Below are 19611 nucleotides of genomic sequence, written 5' to 3'. Positions count from 1 at the left end.
CGCGACAGAGTGCAGCGGTTTATGGCTTGCATTTTAGTCACAATCCGCAATAGGGTACAACAGATTATACTTGTGTGTGTTTTGAACGTAATCCGCAATAGTCTATAATGAGTTACGTGTAATTTTTAAACCGTGGTAGGATGTCGCGATTTACGTATAATTCATTCAGAACACGAATATAACCTATTTTAAAAGATTGTATTTGTATAAATTTATTTTTCAAATGATCTATTTATGTAAATTATTCTAAATTAAATTCAGCCCTAATAAGTGTGTGTCTATATATATATATACTAAAATTAGTTATAAAATAGAATAAATATTAAAATATAAAATATATATTAAAAATAAATTAATTATATATGTATATATAATAATTAATTTTAATAATTAATTTTAATATACAAATAGTATTTTTGATAAAAATTTAATAAATTGACATTCTAGTAGAATTATAAAAAGACAATAACAAATACATATGTGTTTTTACTTCAATTTTGTTTTTCGTTCATTTGATTGGCTCTAATTACTAATGTTCTGATAGTATTTTATTAATTTACCCACTTAATTAGGGAAAATCAACTCTTTTTATTCAATAGAAAATTAAAAGAAATAATTTTTAAAAAAATAAAAGATAAGAAAGAGAAAAAAATGAAAGGAAAAAGAACAAAATTAATCTAGTCAATATTTCCGTTGTAATTTCTTATTATTCCTTCACTTACTAGTACATTTATTTTTTGATATTCTTCCTATTTTATTAGTTCATTGCAAATTCTACAAAATAGGACTTTGCTTTTAGTACTAGTTACTTAATGAAATTACTTTATCATACGTAACATTTGATAATAAAAACTGATCAACATTCTTATATATGATGGCATAGTTTTTTAAGTTATATATGCTTAATGTTACAGCTGTTATTACTTATATAATTATGTGGTTAGGAACATGTTCTAAGGTGATCGACTAGTTATATTTATTTTCAATTTTAAAATTATCATTTTTAATTGTAAATCTCAACGACTTTTTTTTTTTAAGCAAAGATAGTAAAGATAAAAAAAAAAAAATTATACATTCAAATTTTTTTATTAATAAAATCTAATTAAGTTGATCAAACACAATAAAAATTATTATAACTAGTATTATTTCAAATTTTATTATTTAATTTAGTTAAACTTAGTTCATTCATAAAAGAACATAAATGTATAAAATTACTCAAAAAAAATTCTTTTCAATTAGTAGAGATGAAAACAGTGTACAAAATTTAAACAAATATATAAAAACTAAATTTTAATTTTAAAAAATACCCCGAAACAAAAGCACCTTAAATTATGATATACTACCACTCTTATCATATTATTTCATTGTGGATTTTATTAGTGAGGGCAAGCAACACTTATTTAAATATTCTTATAAGAGAAACAACTACGTATACCTATTGAGTTTTGAAGTTTTGTCTATCAATTTATTTTAAAAAATAAATATATTAAAAACTATAACTATATAAATACACAAGCTTAAAATCATTCATTGAATCAACCATTTGAAATTATATATATTAAAATATAAAATATACATTAAAAATATATAAATTTATTTGAATAATATTTAAATATTAGTTAAATTGATATTTGTATTTGTATTTATATTTTGAATTTATTAGACAATAATTATCCTTTTGATATATTTTTATTTTTAATTTTTATTAAAAATAGAAAGACTCGAATCCACAAACTCTTAGATGAGTATGAGGAGATTATGTCACTTTAGCTATAACTCATTGGCTATTTTTATTTATTTAACACCTATAAACGGATTGTAAATTATATATTGATGGTGTATATATAATAGATAATTAGATACAAAAATATTATTTGTACATCAAAATCAGCCACTAAAATCAGCTACAAATGTATTTGTGTATAAATACATGTGTGATTTAATTTATTTTTAATGTATATTTATATTTCAATATTTATTTTATACTGATGGCTAATTTTAGTATACACATAGCATAACTCAATTAGATATATAACAAACACATAATTTTCTCTAATCTTTTCTCCTTCTAACATAAACAACACACATGTATAATTAATTTTTAGTGTATAATAATTTTGTGAAAACTAAAACATGATTAGCAAAAAAAATATTTATATCCATTTTCTACTCTTTCACAATTTATTAATGACTTAATTAGATGCAGCCCTAGCCCTGGAGTCTTTATTTATATCCGTTTAATTGTGAACAATGTTAATAATGAATTAAAAAAAAATAAAATTAAAATTAAAAATTAAATAATTAATTATTTAATTTTAAATTTTAAAATTTAAAAAATTAGAATTAACATTTACACGCATTTACACTACATAATCTCATCATAACCTCACGCTGCTGCACCCCACCGCCGAACCCTCAGCTGACGCAGCTCTTTCTCGGTAGCAAAGGCGGATGAGCTCTGCGAAGAAGTTCAGTGCATCCAATATATAGAGATCCAGCATAACCTACTAAAGAGAAGAATTTAAGAAAGGGTTATTGGTTTGCGCCATGATTTACGTTTCAAAATCCTCAGATTCTCTGAAGCATAACCGCTCCAACGGCTTCCTTATAGCAATAACCGCCGTCTTCTCTCTCCTTACAAAACGTGCCAACCGCCTTAAATCCAAACCAAAATTCACGTGGCCTAAATCGTGACAGACGGAGGCTTTGACGATGATGATTGGAAAATTGAGATGAGGACGTGGCCGCCAAAGTCTCTGTTGGCGGCGCCAAAGAAGCTGCGCAACAACATAAGCAGCAAGGTGTTGCTGCCGTTCGATCATCACAGCCAGAAGAAGAAGGAAGGTGGTTGTAGTGTGGCAGCTGAGGGTGGTTAGGGCGATGGCAGAGCGTGGCAAAAAAAGATACTGATGGGAGGGAAGTGTGAGCCGTTTAGGGTTTAGTGTGGCAGCTGAGGGTGGTTAGGGCGATGGCAGAGCGTGGCAGAAGAAGATACTGATGGGAGGGAAGTGTGAGCCGTTTAGGGTTTAGTGTGGCACCGCAAGGGTGCATCGATCTTTCACCACCACGAAATTATTTCAATGGCTAGTTTAGGATGGTCATTTTAATAGTTATGCGGATAATTATTTTAATTATTATGTATAGTGGATAATTATTTTGATTGGATTGTGTTTAGTTATATATAATTAAAATATGTTGGATGTTTAATTCATTAGACAGGGGTGAGCGATACCGGTGACGGCGTGTGGCAAACCAAGCTGTAGCAACGATAAAGTGGGATGATTATTGACGAAGGTGAGGTGGCAGTCGGTTGAGAAAGGAGAGGGTACTAGAGTAAAATGTTTTGTTAAATTAGAGTTTGGAATGGTTATTTTTTGGGAATAACTAAATGAATTTTTTATTTAGATAATTTGTGAATTTTTTTTTATTTTTTTTATGTATTGGACTAAATTTAAAGTTCATTATTCACATTATTTAGATTTTTTATTGTATTCTAACAGAGTTATTCCACCAAATATATTATAGAATTTATTAATAATATGAGAATTCGGAAGGAAGATTATTTATCATCAATCTTGTTAATTACATGTAATATTATTAGTGAAATTTAAAAATGTTTCATATAAATTATTTAAAATCGAATCAATTAATTTATGTATAAAATATTTAAAGATTCAATAAAAAGTCTACATGGTTTGAATCAGATATAGTAAAATATTATATTTATGCATAAAATATATAATTTTTTATATTTTATTATTTTTATATAATTAATCACTATAAAATCAAATTGGTTTTTTTTTTTAGTGACTAAAATCAAATTGGTTTAACCGGTTTATTCGTATTTACTGATTTTTTTCAATTTAACTAATTCGCTAACAAGTGATATTTACCTTAAACTGGACTAATTTAATAATTAATTTCTGATTAAAATTAACTAATTCGATTCTATTCTCATAACTATGCTTAAAATTATTACCTGCGTAAAATACTTCTAGGCTCTAGCTTTAATCATTAATCCCAAAAACAAATTATATATGGAAGGTAATAAAACGGCTGGACATCCGTACATATAAATTATGAGAAAGAAGATAATAATAATCTTTGACTAATCCTTTAATTTTTTTTTTGGAAAAGGATATGAAACGAAGAGATGGTCAGTCAAAAAGTAAACAATTTAATTAATTTATAATTATATTTAATTAATTTTATTTGTTTTTAATTTATAATATTTGATATTAATTACTTTTCACCCCAAATTAAAATTTTGAATGATACGTTGGAGAATTAGGAACAGAAATTACAAAACTCTGTTTCCAATAATCTCAATTCTTAGTATATAAAAAATTTTATAAAATATATAAAAGAGTATTTATTTAATATGAAAAAAAAATATTTTAATACTTAATAAAAAAAATATCCTAATATCTAACATAAATACTATCCACGTAAAAATTTTTAATTCACCTAAAAATATTTTGCTGGTTTTTGTCTGATATTCTCTTGGTTACCAGCATTGTTGTTTCTCTTTTCATGGCCGGGAAGAAGTGTTTTGTGTCATAGTGCTTGGAGCGCACACTCTTTTTAGGTGTGTTTTATTTTGTTACAATAATAATGATAATAATAATAATAATCCAATTTCATTTATAAAATAAAAATAAGAATGCTTTAATTTACGATAAAAACTCAGGTACAGTAGTCAATTTCACTTACGTTAACTTCACGCGTGAATTTTTATTTTAATTTATTCACTTCGTTCTTGAGTAGCACTCACTACTCCTTGTATCTAGTCCTCTAGACATATTATATTACATTTGACTCACATCTATTATTTAAAATATTATTTTATTAGATCGTCAAAATGAATTAATCTAGTTTGTTTATCTCTTTATATGAACATTTAAAAAAAATAGGCTTGTAAAAAGAAGAATGCTTAATAGATTTGATTAAATTAATTCATAGAACAAATTAGAAAATATATAATAATATATATAATATTAACATAATAGTAGTTTTTCTTATTAAATTTTTTATTTATGAATAAGATTTTAAATTCACCCCATACTCTACAAATAAAGTAATAATGATATATTAAATATTCTTAAAAATATTTCTTCTTAAATTAAATGAAATAAAAATAGATAAATTCTTAAAAAAATAGAGTATAGCTTTTTATTCATTAGACTTGTCATAAATTATCACTCTTAATTGAAGATTTATTTAAACTATTAAAAAAAGAGACATGATGGTTATTAGTTCTATAAAGCAAATAATTGGAATTGATTTCATAATTGAGGATCATGACCAGAGTAATAAAAATGAATATTGACCTCTGACACTGCAAAATTAATTATGTACCCTATGACATTTTTCATCGTATTGTTATGAAAAAGTTTTGTCTTAACCCAGCATAAACACGTCGGAGTAGCACAACAATAATTTTTAAAAGCCTATATTTTTTTTTTTCCAAAGATAATAGGTTATATTTCATTAATTATTAAAAAATGAAATATAAAGATGTCCAAAAGCAGGACAGCATAATAAAAGGTGGGGATTTCCCAAAAACACTACATTGAAGGTATTCATTCAACGGTGCGTGGTCGAAAAACGAAGAAAAATCTTAAAGAAGAAAGAATGATAAATCCAATTGAATGCAACTAAGAGCTTACCTCATGGAGATGACGACCTAAACTGGGAGTTCTTTGGATTTCACGGAGCAACTTGACAGAGCTTGCTAGAATGGCAGACGGCATAGAAGTAGAACCTTCAAAAATCAATTGGTTGCGAGCTTTCCAGTAGTTCCAGCAAATGATGGCAAGCAATTGAGGATTATGGTCAGCATTCTTCAACGGGTTAAGTATCTCTGTTGATGCAGTCCACCATGTCCAAAAGTCGTTAGAACTCTGAGGGGGAAGACAGTCACGAAGATAACTCTGAGACCATACGTCTTTAATTCTAGAGCAATCGATCAAACAATGAGTGACTGTTTCCGTTGCTTCATGACAGCAGGGGCATATTGGTGATATAGATGGGATGCGGTGATGAATCTGAGCAAGCACCGGAAGTCGGCCATGGAGAGCTTTCCAGATAAATAGCTTAATTTTGTGAGGCAAGTTCAACTTCCATAGATCAATCTACGGCTTTTTCTGCTGCATATAATTAGGGCAAAGCTCCAGAGGCGGATGGTAAAATAAATAGCCAATTCTGTAACCTGAAACTGTATCATATTGCTTGGATTTGTTCAATTCCCATTGCAATTTATCCCTACTCTGCTGAATTTTAACTAACAAAATCCTGTTTGCAACGTCTTGGGGAAATAATTCTTGAATGAGATTCTGATTCCAATTCCTATCTTCAGTAATTAGATCTTTAACTCTTGGAACCAACTCAGAAATAGCCTGTCTATTTGGCATGTCAGAAATCATTAAAGGATACGGAGGAGGCAGCCAAGGATCCTCAAAGGTTCGGATATTCTCACCAGTACCCACAGCCCAATTGAGACCTTTTTTAACAATCTTTCGGCCTTCCAGTATGCTCCTCCATCCCCAGGAAGGTGAGACTCAAATTTCTGCCGTTATAGCATTACCATTGCTAAAGTATTTACCTTTTAGGATTTTGGATAATAAGGAAGTAGGCTGTGTTACAAGTCGCCAAAACTGTTTGCCTAAAAGCGCCAGATTTTGGATTCTGAGATCTTTAAATCCAAGACCTCCTTCTTTTCATGGGCGAGTCATAGTGTCCCAGCTAATCCAAGCCATCCGTCTTTCAGAACCTTTTTGTCCCCACCAGAACTGAGAAAGTAGAGAGTGAATTTTCGAAATTAAACCATCAGGCAATTTGAAGCAAGACAATGTATAAATAGGAATAGCTTCTCCCACTGCCTTAAATAATACGTGTCTACCACCTGACGAAAGAAGATTGCGCTTCCACCCTTGGATTCTTTTCCGAACCTTTTCTTTGATCATACTAAAAGAAGCCTTTTTCGATTTAGAGACTGTAGAAGACAAACCAAGGTATTTATCCTGAACCCCAATATGATTAATATTCATAGAGTTAGCCAGTAGTGTACGAGTAGTGGAGGGAGTGTTGTGGCTAAAGAATACAGCAGATTTATTAAGATTTACCCTCTGGCCACTGATGCTTTCATAAGAATTTAATAAATGCAGGATATTTGAACATGCTTCAGGATTAGCCTTACAGAATAAGATGGAATCATAAGCAAATAGGAGGTGGTTGACCTTAGGACATCGCCTATGTATCTGAAAACCCTGAATTAGTCTGTTTTGTTCTGCCTTGTGTAGCAAGAAGGAGAGACCTTCTGCACAGAAAAGAAAAAGATAGGGGGATAGAGGATCTCCTTGTCGAATACCTCTATTTGGTTTGAAGAAACCATAAGGTTGTCCTTCCACAATAATAGAATAAGAAACATTTGTCACTAATTCTCGAATTCACATGATCCACCGGGAGTCAAAACCAAACTTCTCTAATATAAACCAAAGAAAGTGCCATTCCACCCTATCATATGCCTTACTCATATAGTATGATAAAGAAAAGATAATGCATTTTGATATATGTTCATAATGAGTTTAATTTTGATACGGTTAATGAAATAAAAGGGATAAATTTATTAAGATTTAAACCGTTTAATTTTTTTTTTTTGAAAACAAAAGTTTAAATAATAAATATTTATATTAAAAATAATTTATAAATAAATTATTTTAAATTTAATTTTTTAATTTTAAAAAAACTTATTTTACAAGAAGAATGATAAAAAATTATTTTATATTTAATTTTTTTAATTTTAAAAATACTTATTTTACAAGAAGAATGATAAAAAAAAAATTTATTATAGGAGAAGTATTTTTTATAACTTCTCTATAAACATTTAAATAATTTTTTAAAAGTTAGAATTTAATTTTAAAATTTGCACCAAATATTAATATTATTATTTTTTATTAATCAAAAACTCAAAAAAATAACTTTTAAAACTTTTCGAACGAATTTTAAATACTACACATGCTATAATTTGTATTTTTTTTCCTAAAATAATAAGTTATGAAGTGAAATATTTTTTTGTTACATGACTTCATTTGTGAATATATATATATATGCATATTTTTTTTTTTTACATAGTAAAATTTAAATTCTTTATCCATATAAAGAAGAGAAAGTGAAAAGTAAAAGTAGGACGTGGAAAGCATATATAGCCATTAACGTAAGACCAATTCACCATATATGTAATATCATATATTAGCTGAAGGCCCGTGGAACTTAAAATATCTATTGTTACAATTTATCTCTTTTAACCTATAATTCAAATGGCATAATTTTTTTATATTTATCTAAATTTTTTTTTATTTTTGATAAAAAAAATCTATAACTCACAAAATAATAGAGAATTATTTATTTAAAAAATCTTTATAAAACCATATATTAAAAAATAATTAAATTACGTATCCACCCTATAATATTTAACCAATGAAACAATAAAATTTCAGTATCACCAAAATATAATAGCTTAAATATTTCTAAAAAACCAAACATTATTTCATCTATAAATAAAAATATTCCTTTTAAGATGATGAAGAAATACATAATTTAAAAATACAACTATTTTGACTTATAGTTTTATTTATCTGCTAATTAAAAATAATAAAAAAAAAAAGACAAACTAAAAATTCGTACAAACTTAGTTTTTTTTTTTTTTCATCTGCTACTACGTTTTAGTGTAAACCTTAACAAAAAGGAAAATATATTAAAAAATACACTTTTGAAGATTTATATATTTTCTAAGAATTTTGTCTACTTTTTTTCTTCATACTATTATAGCTACTCTATTCTAAGATTATAAATCAACCCCATAATAAATTACAAATTATTTAACCTTAAACAATGAGAATATAGAATAATGAGGTTATACTGCATTTTATTGAATTTCACAAACATGTGAACTACAAATAATCAAACATAAACGACTACATACTTAACTTTGCCTATAGCATAATGATCCAGTATCCACATCCTAATAATTGATGTATTGCATCAGCAATAAAACCAATAAAAAAGTACAACCCAAACTTAAAATATCAATTTTTATTACATGGACACAACCAACAAATTTTATATTGTTCACAAAAAAGAGTGCACACTATTTTGGCCTGAACCTCCTAACACATAGTTTAAGGTTGCAACAAGGTTTAATTTTCTGGGAAGTTGTGTCATTGGGGGAGTTAAAACATAAAACATAAAACCTTGGTTTCTCATCATAATTTCTCTTAACTTCTTCAAATTTTACCTCTATCTTCTTTAATTCTTATACATTCATATTCATTTTACAAAGTGCATGTACAAACAATAAATAAATAAAGCCTTATTTATTTTTGTGTTGGTTTTATTTTTCATAATAATTAAGAAACATGGTTGAGAAGGTTGCCGCCACTGCCGCCACTACCACCAAGAACCACTACCAATCATTTGATCTCTCCATTGACATGCATCAACAAAAAGGCTCCAAGTTGTTTGACGACGATCAAAAGATCCGGTAAGTAATAACATTATTATTGAGCCTCATTGCTGATGCATGTCAATGGAGAGATCAAATGATTGGTGGTGGTTCTTGGTGGTGGTAGTGGCGGTGGCGGCAACCTTCTCAACCATGTTTCTTAATTATTATGAAAAATAAGACCAACACAAAAATAAATAAGGCTTTATTTATTTATTGTTTGTACATGCACTTTGTAAGATAAATATGAATGTATAAGAATTAAAGAAGATAGAGGTAAAATTTGAAGAAGTTAAGAGAAATTATGATGAGAAACCAAGGTTTTATGTTTTATGTTTTAACTCCCCCAATGACACAACTTCCCAGAAAATTAAACTTTGTTGCAACCTTAAACTATGTGTTAGGAGGTTCAGGCCAAAATGGTGTTCCATCAGTTTTAAGAGTAAAGCTAGGAGACTTTATGGCCTTTATAGCAGCCGGAAACATCCTCCTTGAGTATGTAATAACAAATCCTCCTTTACATACATACACTGTGTGATAATAACAAAATCACTCAATGAGTGAATGAATAATTAAACAAGTAATACAAAAACCAAAGGCATATATATATAGAGAGAGCTTTAATTTGAGTCCTATAATTGTGAGTTGAATGGCTTGAATTTGGAAAGGTCAAGCAAGACACCAATCACTGATTCAAGAAGAGCAGCAAGTGTTATTAATTAAGAGACAAAACATACTCAAACATTGCAAACCAATCAATATTTAATGTTGTTCTTTGTATTTTTATTTGTTTGAAGTAAGTAAAATACTTCGACCATGCTTACATTAACACAAAAGTTAGCCACCAATTAATTATTATATAGAAATATGTATTTAGTGTTCATAAAAAAATTTGATTATACTGTTTGATTATTCTATTACGATAGATTTTATTATTATTCTATTATCTTTAGTTTGATTATTCTAATAATTAATTATTTTATTAAAAAATATATAAAATAATATATATAAATATACACAAATAAGTAATAAATAATTAGAAATATTTTTTAAAACCATAAATTTTGCATGACAAAATTAATTCTTTTTCGTTTCAAATATTCTTTCAAAATTATCCTTATTTTCGTAAACAAACACCACACTAATATATTGAGATGTAATTTCACGTAAATATATTAAATTTCTAGTTTATGAATTAGTAGAAAAACGATCTTTATTTTAAAAACGGAGAATAAGAAATTAAAAATGATGTACCTGAATTTCAATGAGAATAGTAGAATATGCATATGCAAAGGCAATGTTTCCAAGAGTTAGGAATATCCCCCACACTCTATGAATCGGTGATTCTCCTTTAGCTCCTGCTATGCTACCCATTATAGTGCCATTTTCTGTTTCATAAAAAAATATTAGCCAACAATATAATTTTACTATGCTCAGCCAATTTTATTTTTTATGCTATATTATTCATAAACTATGTAAACGTTCCAATTTAAGATTTATGAAATTGTAAATATATTTTTGTAAAAAAAAATCACGGATCAAAAAAATTTTATCAGTAATATTTCTATATATATATATATATATATATATATATATATATATATATATATATATAATATAAAATAAAAAAATAAAACAATGGAATTAACTTTAATAACATAATAGAGACAATTATACATAATTCTTATTTATTATTTAAAATATTTTCAAATTTTAATAAAAACACATATTTCCACAATTATATAAATGTATTCGTTCCTAAAAGCATTAATTTAATTTTTAAAATAATATATTCTTAATCTTTACCCATCAATCCACTATTAATATTTTTTCCAATATATTATCTTTAATAATATATTAGTACTCCATGTAATATTGATTGATGATATAATATGTTATTTTCATATAGTAAAATAAAAAATGATTTTGCAAACAAAATTAATACTTTTTGAAATTTTAAAAACTCAATTTAATGGCATCTTTCCAAATCAAATCGTATTTTTAAATAAATTTTTAGTTTAATTTATGTTTAAATATAATGTCCATTTATAAGTATATACGAAAATAGAGAGAAAAATTTGATGTAGGAAGAAAAGACATATATAACCTGCAACTTTGATAATTCGAAAATTGAGATCAATTATGGAATATGTAAATTGTAAAGGACCGGACGGCAGCAAGTATTGAGTGAGCTAGAAAGATCGAAATAAAATTATTAAATATTAAAAAGAAAGAAAGAAAGAAGAGAAGAACGGTGGTTGCAGAAGGTAGCTAAACTACAGAGAAAGAAAGAAGGTACGAAGAAAAGAGTGGGATGGCAATTGTATATATAGACTTCTTAACAACTTCGAATTTTTTATTTATATAAATTAAATAAATATTTTATTTATTAAAATAAATAATTTTAAAATAATTACAAAGATACATCATTTATTTTTATAAAAAATAATTAAATTAAATTTTATGATATTTTAAATTTAAAAAAAAAATTATTATTATTATTATTATTATTATTATTATTATTATTATTATTTCCTTCTTTGGCCGAAGCCATAAAGGAACAAAAAGAAAGAAATGAAACAACGTGGGTGATGTATAACCAATTTACTTATTAATATAAAGGTTTCTTCCATTCATTTCCATCGAATGGAATTTGGAAAAAAAAGAAAGAAAGAACCGAAGCCAAAGAAAGAAAGATTTCAGATAAATATAACAAATCACCCTTCCATTAACACAAATATTTTCTCTAATCATCATCATCAATACATTTTTCATTTGGGTTCATTTCTCACTTACCGTGAGAGAGAGAAACCGAAGCTCCCTAACCTCCACCAAAATTCCGGGTTCAATTTCTTATATTCTGTAACTCCAATAAAAAATCTAATTCAATAAAAGTGTTCATATGTTTATTTTTTATACGTTGATGTTATTTTTGTCTAATAAAAATTGACGAAAATTTTATTTACATAATGTGATTTAAAGAAAAAATTTTATACGGCTTTAGATAAGATTTAAGAAAGATTTTAAGGATTTAATAAAAAAAAGCTGTTTTCGGATTATGAGTTATCTATTTGTATTTTTGAGAGTACTTTTCAAAATTTTTATTCATAATAAATAAATTAAAAAAGATTTTTTTAAATAAAAAAAGTAAGATCATTTTGATAAATAATGAATAGGTATATTTTTTATTGAAATAATAAATTAAATTATTAATTTCAATTAGAATCATAAAAATATAAATTAAAAATTAAGTCATGCAAAATTAATAATTTAATTTAAGTCACCTTGTCACAGAATGGGGTCACAGACTCACAGCATCCAAAATACTTCTATTTTGTAGTTACCCCCTCAACATCAAGATGTGTTCCAAGATGTATTTTTGTAATTATCTCACCGTTTATTCATTTGTACCATGAACTCTTAATTACATCTCGGACGTTGAGGAAACTACCAAGGTTGCGAGAATCAGACCGGTCAATAAATCAGTGAGGTTACTGGTTCAATGGTTCACTGGTTCGACCGGGGTTCAACCGGAGTTCAACCGGTTTAATTAAATATTAAATAAAATTATTAAAAAACCTAAAAATAATTTTAAATATATAAATTCAATAATTTCTAACTTAATAAAATTTAAAATCTCACATAATAAATTATCCATAACTTAATATTAGAGGTCCACAAACAACTTCAAACATCAAAGTTTATAACTAAACAACTTCATAGATCATTAAGAAAGAGAAATATAGTGATACTAAGAAACCCAAAAGAATTTAAATTGGCATGGCTTGTGTACATATCATCTAGCAACACTTAAATGGTGGCTGAAAAGTATAAATAGATTGAATGATACTATTCAAAACAAAGGTATATTAGTACAGACAAGCATAGTTTGTTGATACATAACAACCAGTTTACCATATGCAGGACTTTAAAATACACTGATTCAGATATATAGAAGCACATTGACACTGTTTTTGACTCATGCTTCACAAGAAGACTGTTAGTCTACCATAAGGCTTTTCACCTTCAACCCTAGAAGGTTGAATGTGACATGAAAACTGAACAGAAGCATACAATAAAGAGAGACAGGGTTCCAACAATTCTGTGCTTCACTCAGAAGCAAGCATTTAAGGACTAGTCGAGCCAAATACTTCTACTTATCATGATCTGAATCGACCTGTTATCCCAGCTCAACAATGAATTATCGACAAATAGTAAAATACTATGTTGCTAGATCAAACCCAGGTTATAAGACTCTTCACGATCACTTGTTCACCATCACCCTCGTCACATTTGTGTTTGCATTATTGTGCTTGTGTTCCATTCATTTACTCTAGTTTTCATGCTATTGTGCTAGGGAGGGAAAAGTGGAAAATACACTACACTGAAAAAAAGGGAAGGGAACATAGTTTCAAACTTTCAGCAGCAAATCAATTAATCAACAGTATAGTTATAACTTATGAATCCAAACTAATCTGAAAACATATCAACAGCAAAAACTAAATTGAATCGAATTCCAAAGTCAGAATCCAAATTAAATTGAATTCATAATTACATCACCATTCAACAAATTGAATAAATAATGTCTTCTGGCTATTGTTCCTATTCCATCTTTCAACACCCAGCAAAAATAAATTAACCTTCAACAAAAGTAACTCAAACAAATTAACCCAGCAAAGAAAATATTTAATCAAATCATTCAATCAAACATTATTTCAGAAAACCAGTAACTCGGATTAAGCAAAATTATCAAACTCAGAATCAGAAATCAAAGAACCCAAAACCCAGAATCGGTATTATTAACAAATGTACAAACCAAGCAATATTAATTAAAGCAGCAGCGCTTACCGGCGGCGAAGGAGGAAGGAAAGTGAGGCGAGGGAGGAATGGGAAGCGACGGGCTGACGACAACGGAACAAGGGAAGTGAACTCGAACAGAGAGCGACAGAGAGCTCGAAGCTCAGACACAGAGAAAGTGAGTGAGAGAGAGAGCGCGCGCTTGAAGAGATGACGATCGACCGGGAAACCTTCGCGACGGTTATGCCACGGGGTCAACGCTTCCTTTGTGCGACGGTGACGATAAGAGAAAAGATGAGAAGGGATTGGCGATGAGAAGAGTGTGACGGCACCCACGATTCCCGCCGGCGGCGAAAGCACCATCTACCGGAGAAGAAAAGTTCGGCCATGGAGGATTGTGATAGCGGGCTGGTGGCTGGGGTTAGGTTAGGGTAAGGTTTCTGATTCTCAGAGATGAGATGAAGAGGTGGGGGTGGCATGGGAATGACGCGTTGGAAAGGAAAAACTGGAGACTGATTGTGATTATTAGGTTACGCGTTTTACTTTTGCCGTTTTCTCTTTTTTTTTTTTTTAAATAGGGCCAAACGACGTCGTTTTGCATCTCTGATTTCAAACCAAAAAACCGCCAAAAAATCGGACGGTTCTCCCGGTTCACTGGTTAACCGTCGGTTCGACCGATTCTTCCACCGGTTTTTTGCCAGACGGTTTTGACGTTACCCGGACCGGCTAGGTGACCGGTTCCTGGTTTTTCCGTTTGAACCGACTGGTCCGATTCGATTTTCAGAACCATAGGAATTACAGAGTTACTCTTATCTTGGCTACTAAGACTCCATCACTTTTCGAGCACATCTCGAATGTTGAGTATTGGATATCAGCGCTTATACATATCACGGTACACCCATTCACTCAGGATATGATTCGCCGTCACTCTATCACAGAACGGGTCACAACATTCGAGATACTCCCATTTTATAATTACCCTCTCAGCATTTAAGATGTGCCCAAAATATATTTTTATAATTATCTCAACGTTTATTCATTTTCGTAAATACTATATTTATTTAATTTAAATATAAAAAAATCCATCATTCTTCCTATGTATTAATTTGTTACCAAAAGATACTTCAAGAAAGAGAGTAAAAGGTATAAAAAAATATTACTAAATAGTTATCAAGCAATTTGATGTATTTTATACTCCTAAGAAAAATGATAAATCACTCAAGTGCCAATCAAATTTAAAAAAAATTAAGAAATAATTTGCCTAAAAGGTAACTTAATAGTTAATATTAGAGAATAAAAAAAATGATTTTTTCAATACATTGAACTTATGAAAATAAAAAAATTAATATTTATTTATAATTTTTTTATAAAATTTCTGTTTAATAATATCTTTAAATAATGCTCTTAAAAACACCTTTTTTTTTATCAAAAGAAAAATTTTATTGATTTGTTGACAGTTTATAATAGGACAACAATGAATAAAGGTGGTTCCACCAATTATACCATCCACATGAGATAAAATTAACTTTAAAAAAGAAATAAACAAAAAATAAATAACATTTGAAATTTGAAAAAAGAGAATTAGAAGTGAAGGCCCTTGGTCCCCTTTAACAACTTCAGCACATGAGATCATGCTCGAAGACTTGGTTAAGCGCCAACCAAACTTTCCAAAGGTGCAGGCTCGAAGACTTGGTTAAGCGCCAACCAAACTTTCCAAAGGTGATTGCAGCAAACACTTATTGGAATGTAGTTTTAAGAAAAAATCCAACGTTAAGTGATGGACCATTGTTACACGGCGGTCCATGAAAACACCAAGATTAATATTTAATAATTAATATAGTAATGAAACCAAATATATGATTTGGATAGAGAGAAAGAGAGAGTGAGTGTAAGAGAGAGAGAAAGTGCGGAGGGACGCCGCTGTTTCCTTCCCATTCTCCACTTCTTTTACCATCACTTCACAATTTACACACCTCCGTCAAAGCCGCCACCGCACACTCACCACTCACCTTTTTTCCTCCCTCTTCTCAGGGGCCCCAACGAAACGTCAGTGTTTCAAAACACTAACCTCTCATTTATTTTCTAACACACTCCAACAACTCCATTCTCACCCTCTCAACAAAGCTCCTTCATACAAGGTATCTATAAATTCCTAGAATCCTTCCCAAACTTTTTCTGTTAATGCGAAAAGAGTTTCTTTCGAGGGAAAAAACGAAGATGGTTTCTTCTGCATTATATTTCGTTAAACTTCAATTGATTGTGTTCTGTTATTGTAACTGAATTGAGTCATGGTTAATTCTTGCAGATCGAGTATTAAAGAGATGAAGCATTATTTGGCGGCTAATTATTGAATAACCTAAAGCATTATTGATATTTATTTTTCTTGATTTTATTTTCCAATTTATTAAATTTGCTGAAACAACTTATTGTTAATAATCATGACAAGCGCTATGAACCTAAGCGGTCATTATAACGGCACATTCGCTGCGGCTTCTGTGAAAGCATCTCATTGCCAATCTCACTTGTTGCCGTGTCGAATCGGATTCGCGGCGTCAGTTGCTGCGGCGGTTCCAATTTCGTGCTGTGGCGCAAGGGGAGGTTCTCGCAATAGGGCTGCATTTACTGTGAGCTGTTGCAAGGCAGCAACAGGGAGAGATGTTTTGGTTGATGAGAACGACGTCGTTTCGGAAACAGAGAGGAGTTACACTTGTGTCATGAAGTTTGGTGGCTCCTCGGTTGCCAGTGCTGAGAGGGTGAGAGAAGTTGCCAACCTCATAATGAGTTTTCCAGAGGAGAGGCCTGTGATTGTTCTATCTGCAATGGGAAAGACAACTAACTTGCTCATATTGGTATTTTCTATTCCCTTTTCTTTTTTTTTTTGAAAAATCTTTATGGTAATCATGAACATGGAACACTTATGAGTCTAACTTACATCTTTTAATTATTATTTGAATTTAGGTTTAGAGAAAGTACAGTGTACAATGTGTAAAATAGGAGTAATAAAAGAAATTAAGATCACATGGTAATTAAGTTAATTAATTTTAAATAATTTTTAATTTTGAATTAAAAAAATAATTATCTAAATTAGTTTCTAAAGATTTTAAAAGTGGATATTTTATTTTTTGAGAAAAAAGGTTTTACTTCACCAGACAAAATAGTCCCCCAATTCATTTTTCGGTAAAGTAATTACCTAAATCAGTTCCCAAAAATTTTAAAAATGGACATTTTAGTCCAAAAAAAAAAATTAATACAGAAATCAATTCCCAATATTTTTTTCGTTAGACACAACAATCTTTCATCCAAAAAACTAAAATAAAATTATTATTATTATTATTATTATTATTATTATTATTATTATTATTAATTGCATAATAATATTGTACCATAATTTTTTGTATTTTTTGGACAAAAATAATAATAAATTTATTCACTAGATTTTTATGTATCTATATATATATATATATATATATATATATATATATATATATATATATATATATATATATATATTCACTAAATAAATAATAATAATAATAATCAATAAAATTATTAGAGATTATTCTACAAAAAAATTTAAAATTGAAATCATTTGATACTTTTGTATTTAATATAATAAAAAAATATCCTATTTTAAAAATTATGTTTGTATTAAAAAATATTTTAATTTAAATTTCAAAGTATCATTAGTCATCTTACTTGTTTCTAACAAAAAAAATGTATTAATATTAATATTAATATTATTATTATTATTATTATTATTTAGTGAATATATATATATATATATTATAAATACATACATAAAAATTTAATGAACAAATTTATTATTATTTTTGTTCAAAAAATAAAAAAATATTATTAATAATATTATGCAATTAATAATAATAATTAGCCTCTAAAAATAGGGTAGGTTGATTTAGGATGCTAACTAAGTAGACGGGGAAGCGAGGTGCGAAAGCGGGCAACAAGTAGATTGGGCTAAGAGCAAAATTTGCTCCTTAGGCTTTCCTGTTCGAAAAGGCATAGGAAGAGTTAAGCCAGCATAGAGCAAAGCTCAACCTTCTATTAACGGGGATATTTACTAATATAACCGTTATACATCGGTTACGAATTATAGTTCGGCAGACCTCCTTTTAAATCGGCACATTAACTCTGCCAACTTTATGGCATTAAACCCCTATGATCGGTTACATAGAAACGATCAATTCAGACCCAAACGGTCATCGTCATCTCCGAGTTATAAAAGGAAATAATCAGAGTTTGCAGAGGTAAATTTTTGTTAGAAAACGAGAGACATTTCTTAGATAATCGTCCTTAACTGACTTGAGCGTTGGAGTGCTTTTTGCAGGTGCTCCCCCATTGTTTTTATTTGGTGGCCGAAGTTCATCGTGACACGTCGAAGATCGGCCAACAACCCCAAGAGGACGAGTTATAGTTCGGCCATATTCAGGCAGGAACATTTGGCGCCCACCGTGGGGCCGGTGAAAGTAAAAGGTCTTTTTTGACTCTCTTCTCATAGGCCCCAATGGCTGATGTACCCCCTCCCACCCCATCCGAGCTCCTTCGGATGGTAACCGAGCTCCAACAAGCGAACCAGCAGATGGCTGAGGCAAATCAGCGTATGGTGGAGGAGAACCAAAGGATGCAACAACAAATTGAACAGCTAGTCAACGCTCGTATTGAGAATAATAATGACCATCATGAGCGACGAGACAATGATGAGCGTCAATCCGGACCAACCCACGTCTCCGAGACGCCTCAAGACGATGAAGGTGGTGGCCCTCGGAATGATGGAGCTTCACCTGAGAACGAGGATAATGAGCCTGACAATTCAGCCGGACCTTTCACAGCTGACATTATGAATTTTCAGCTCCCCAGACAATTTACCTTGCCTACGACACTAACCCCATATGATGGGTTAGAGGATCCGAAGCAACATGTCAAGAAATTCCGATCTATTATGATCGTCAACGGTGCATCTGACCCTATTTTGTGTCGTTGTTTTCCGTCCTTTTTAGATGGTCCTGCACTTGACTGGTTTTACTCTTTGCCTGCAGATTCTATATCACATTTCCAAGAGTTGTCAAAGCAATTTGAAGATCACTTTGCAGCATCGGCGATATATTTGCACGATTCCGACTATTTAACAACTGTAAAGCAAGGTCCTCAGGAAAGCCTGAAAGACTACATCACCCACTTTACGAAAATAGCCATGAAAATCCCTGACCTACACCCCGAGGTTCCCTTGCACGCCATCAAAAGCGGCCTACACCCGGGAAAATTCCAGGAGACCATTGCTGTAGCCAAGCCAAAGA

The 19611-nt window shown here is 29.7% G+C and overlaps 1 protein-coding gene and 2 long non-coding RNA genes across 6 annotated transcripts in view; 1 reads left to right on the top strand and 2 right to left on the bottom strand.

Annotated features, from left to right (window-relative positions):
- Positions 1 to 8925: 8925 nt before the first annotated feature.
- Positions 8926 to 11778, bottom strand: LOC112772057 (uncharacterized). Its single transcript, XR_003187331.3, has 3 exons — positions 11610 to 11778; positions 10757 to 10890; positions 8926 to 10190 (listed from the first exon to the last, which is right to left on the bottom strand). It is a non-coding gene; the product is annotated as an uncharacterized lncRNA (long non-coding RNA).
- A 1571-nt stretch (positions 11779 to 13349) lies between these two features.
- LOC140181678 (uncharacterized) lies at positions 13350 to 14784 on the bottom strand. Its single transcript, XR_011876721.1, has 2 exons — positions 14351 to 14784; positions 13350 to 13886 (listed from the first exon to the last, which is right to left on the bottom strand). It is a non-coding gene; the product is annotated as an uncharacterized lncRNA (long non-coding RNA).
- A 1364-nt stretch (positions 14785 to 16148) lies between these two features.
- The window catches only part of LOC112771097 (aspartokinase 1, chloroplastic), a 34156-nt gene continuing 30693 nt past the window's right edge, over positions 16149 to 19611 (top strand). For all 4 annotated transcript variants that reach the window (XM_025815715.3, XM_025815714.3, XM_025815713.3 and 1 more), the window contains exons 1-2: positions 16149 to 16437; positions 16605 to 17148. In XM_025815715.3, coding sequence (XP_025671500.1) covers positions 16738 to 17148 — 411 coding nt within the window. In that variant the 5' untranslated portion in view covers positions 16149 to 16437; positions 16605 to 16737. The remainder of the gene's footprint in view (positions 16438 to 16604; positions 17149 to 19611) is intronic.

The sequence above is a fragment of the Arachis hypogaea genome, chromosome 18, assembly GCF_003086295.3.
Source record: "Arachis hypogaea cultivar Tifrunner chromosome 18, arahy.Tifrunner.gnm2.J5K5, whole genome shotgun sequence".
In the NCBI taxonomy this organism is placed as follows: domain Eukaryota; kingdom Viridiplantae; phylum Streptophyta; class Magnoliopsida; order Fabales; family Fabaceae; genus Arachis; species Arachis hypogaea.
The sequence above is the reverse complement of the archived record's forward strand: the minus strand, read 5'-3'. Positions and strand labels throughout refer to the sequence as shown.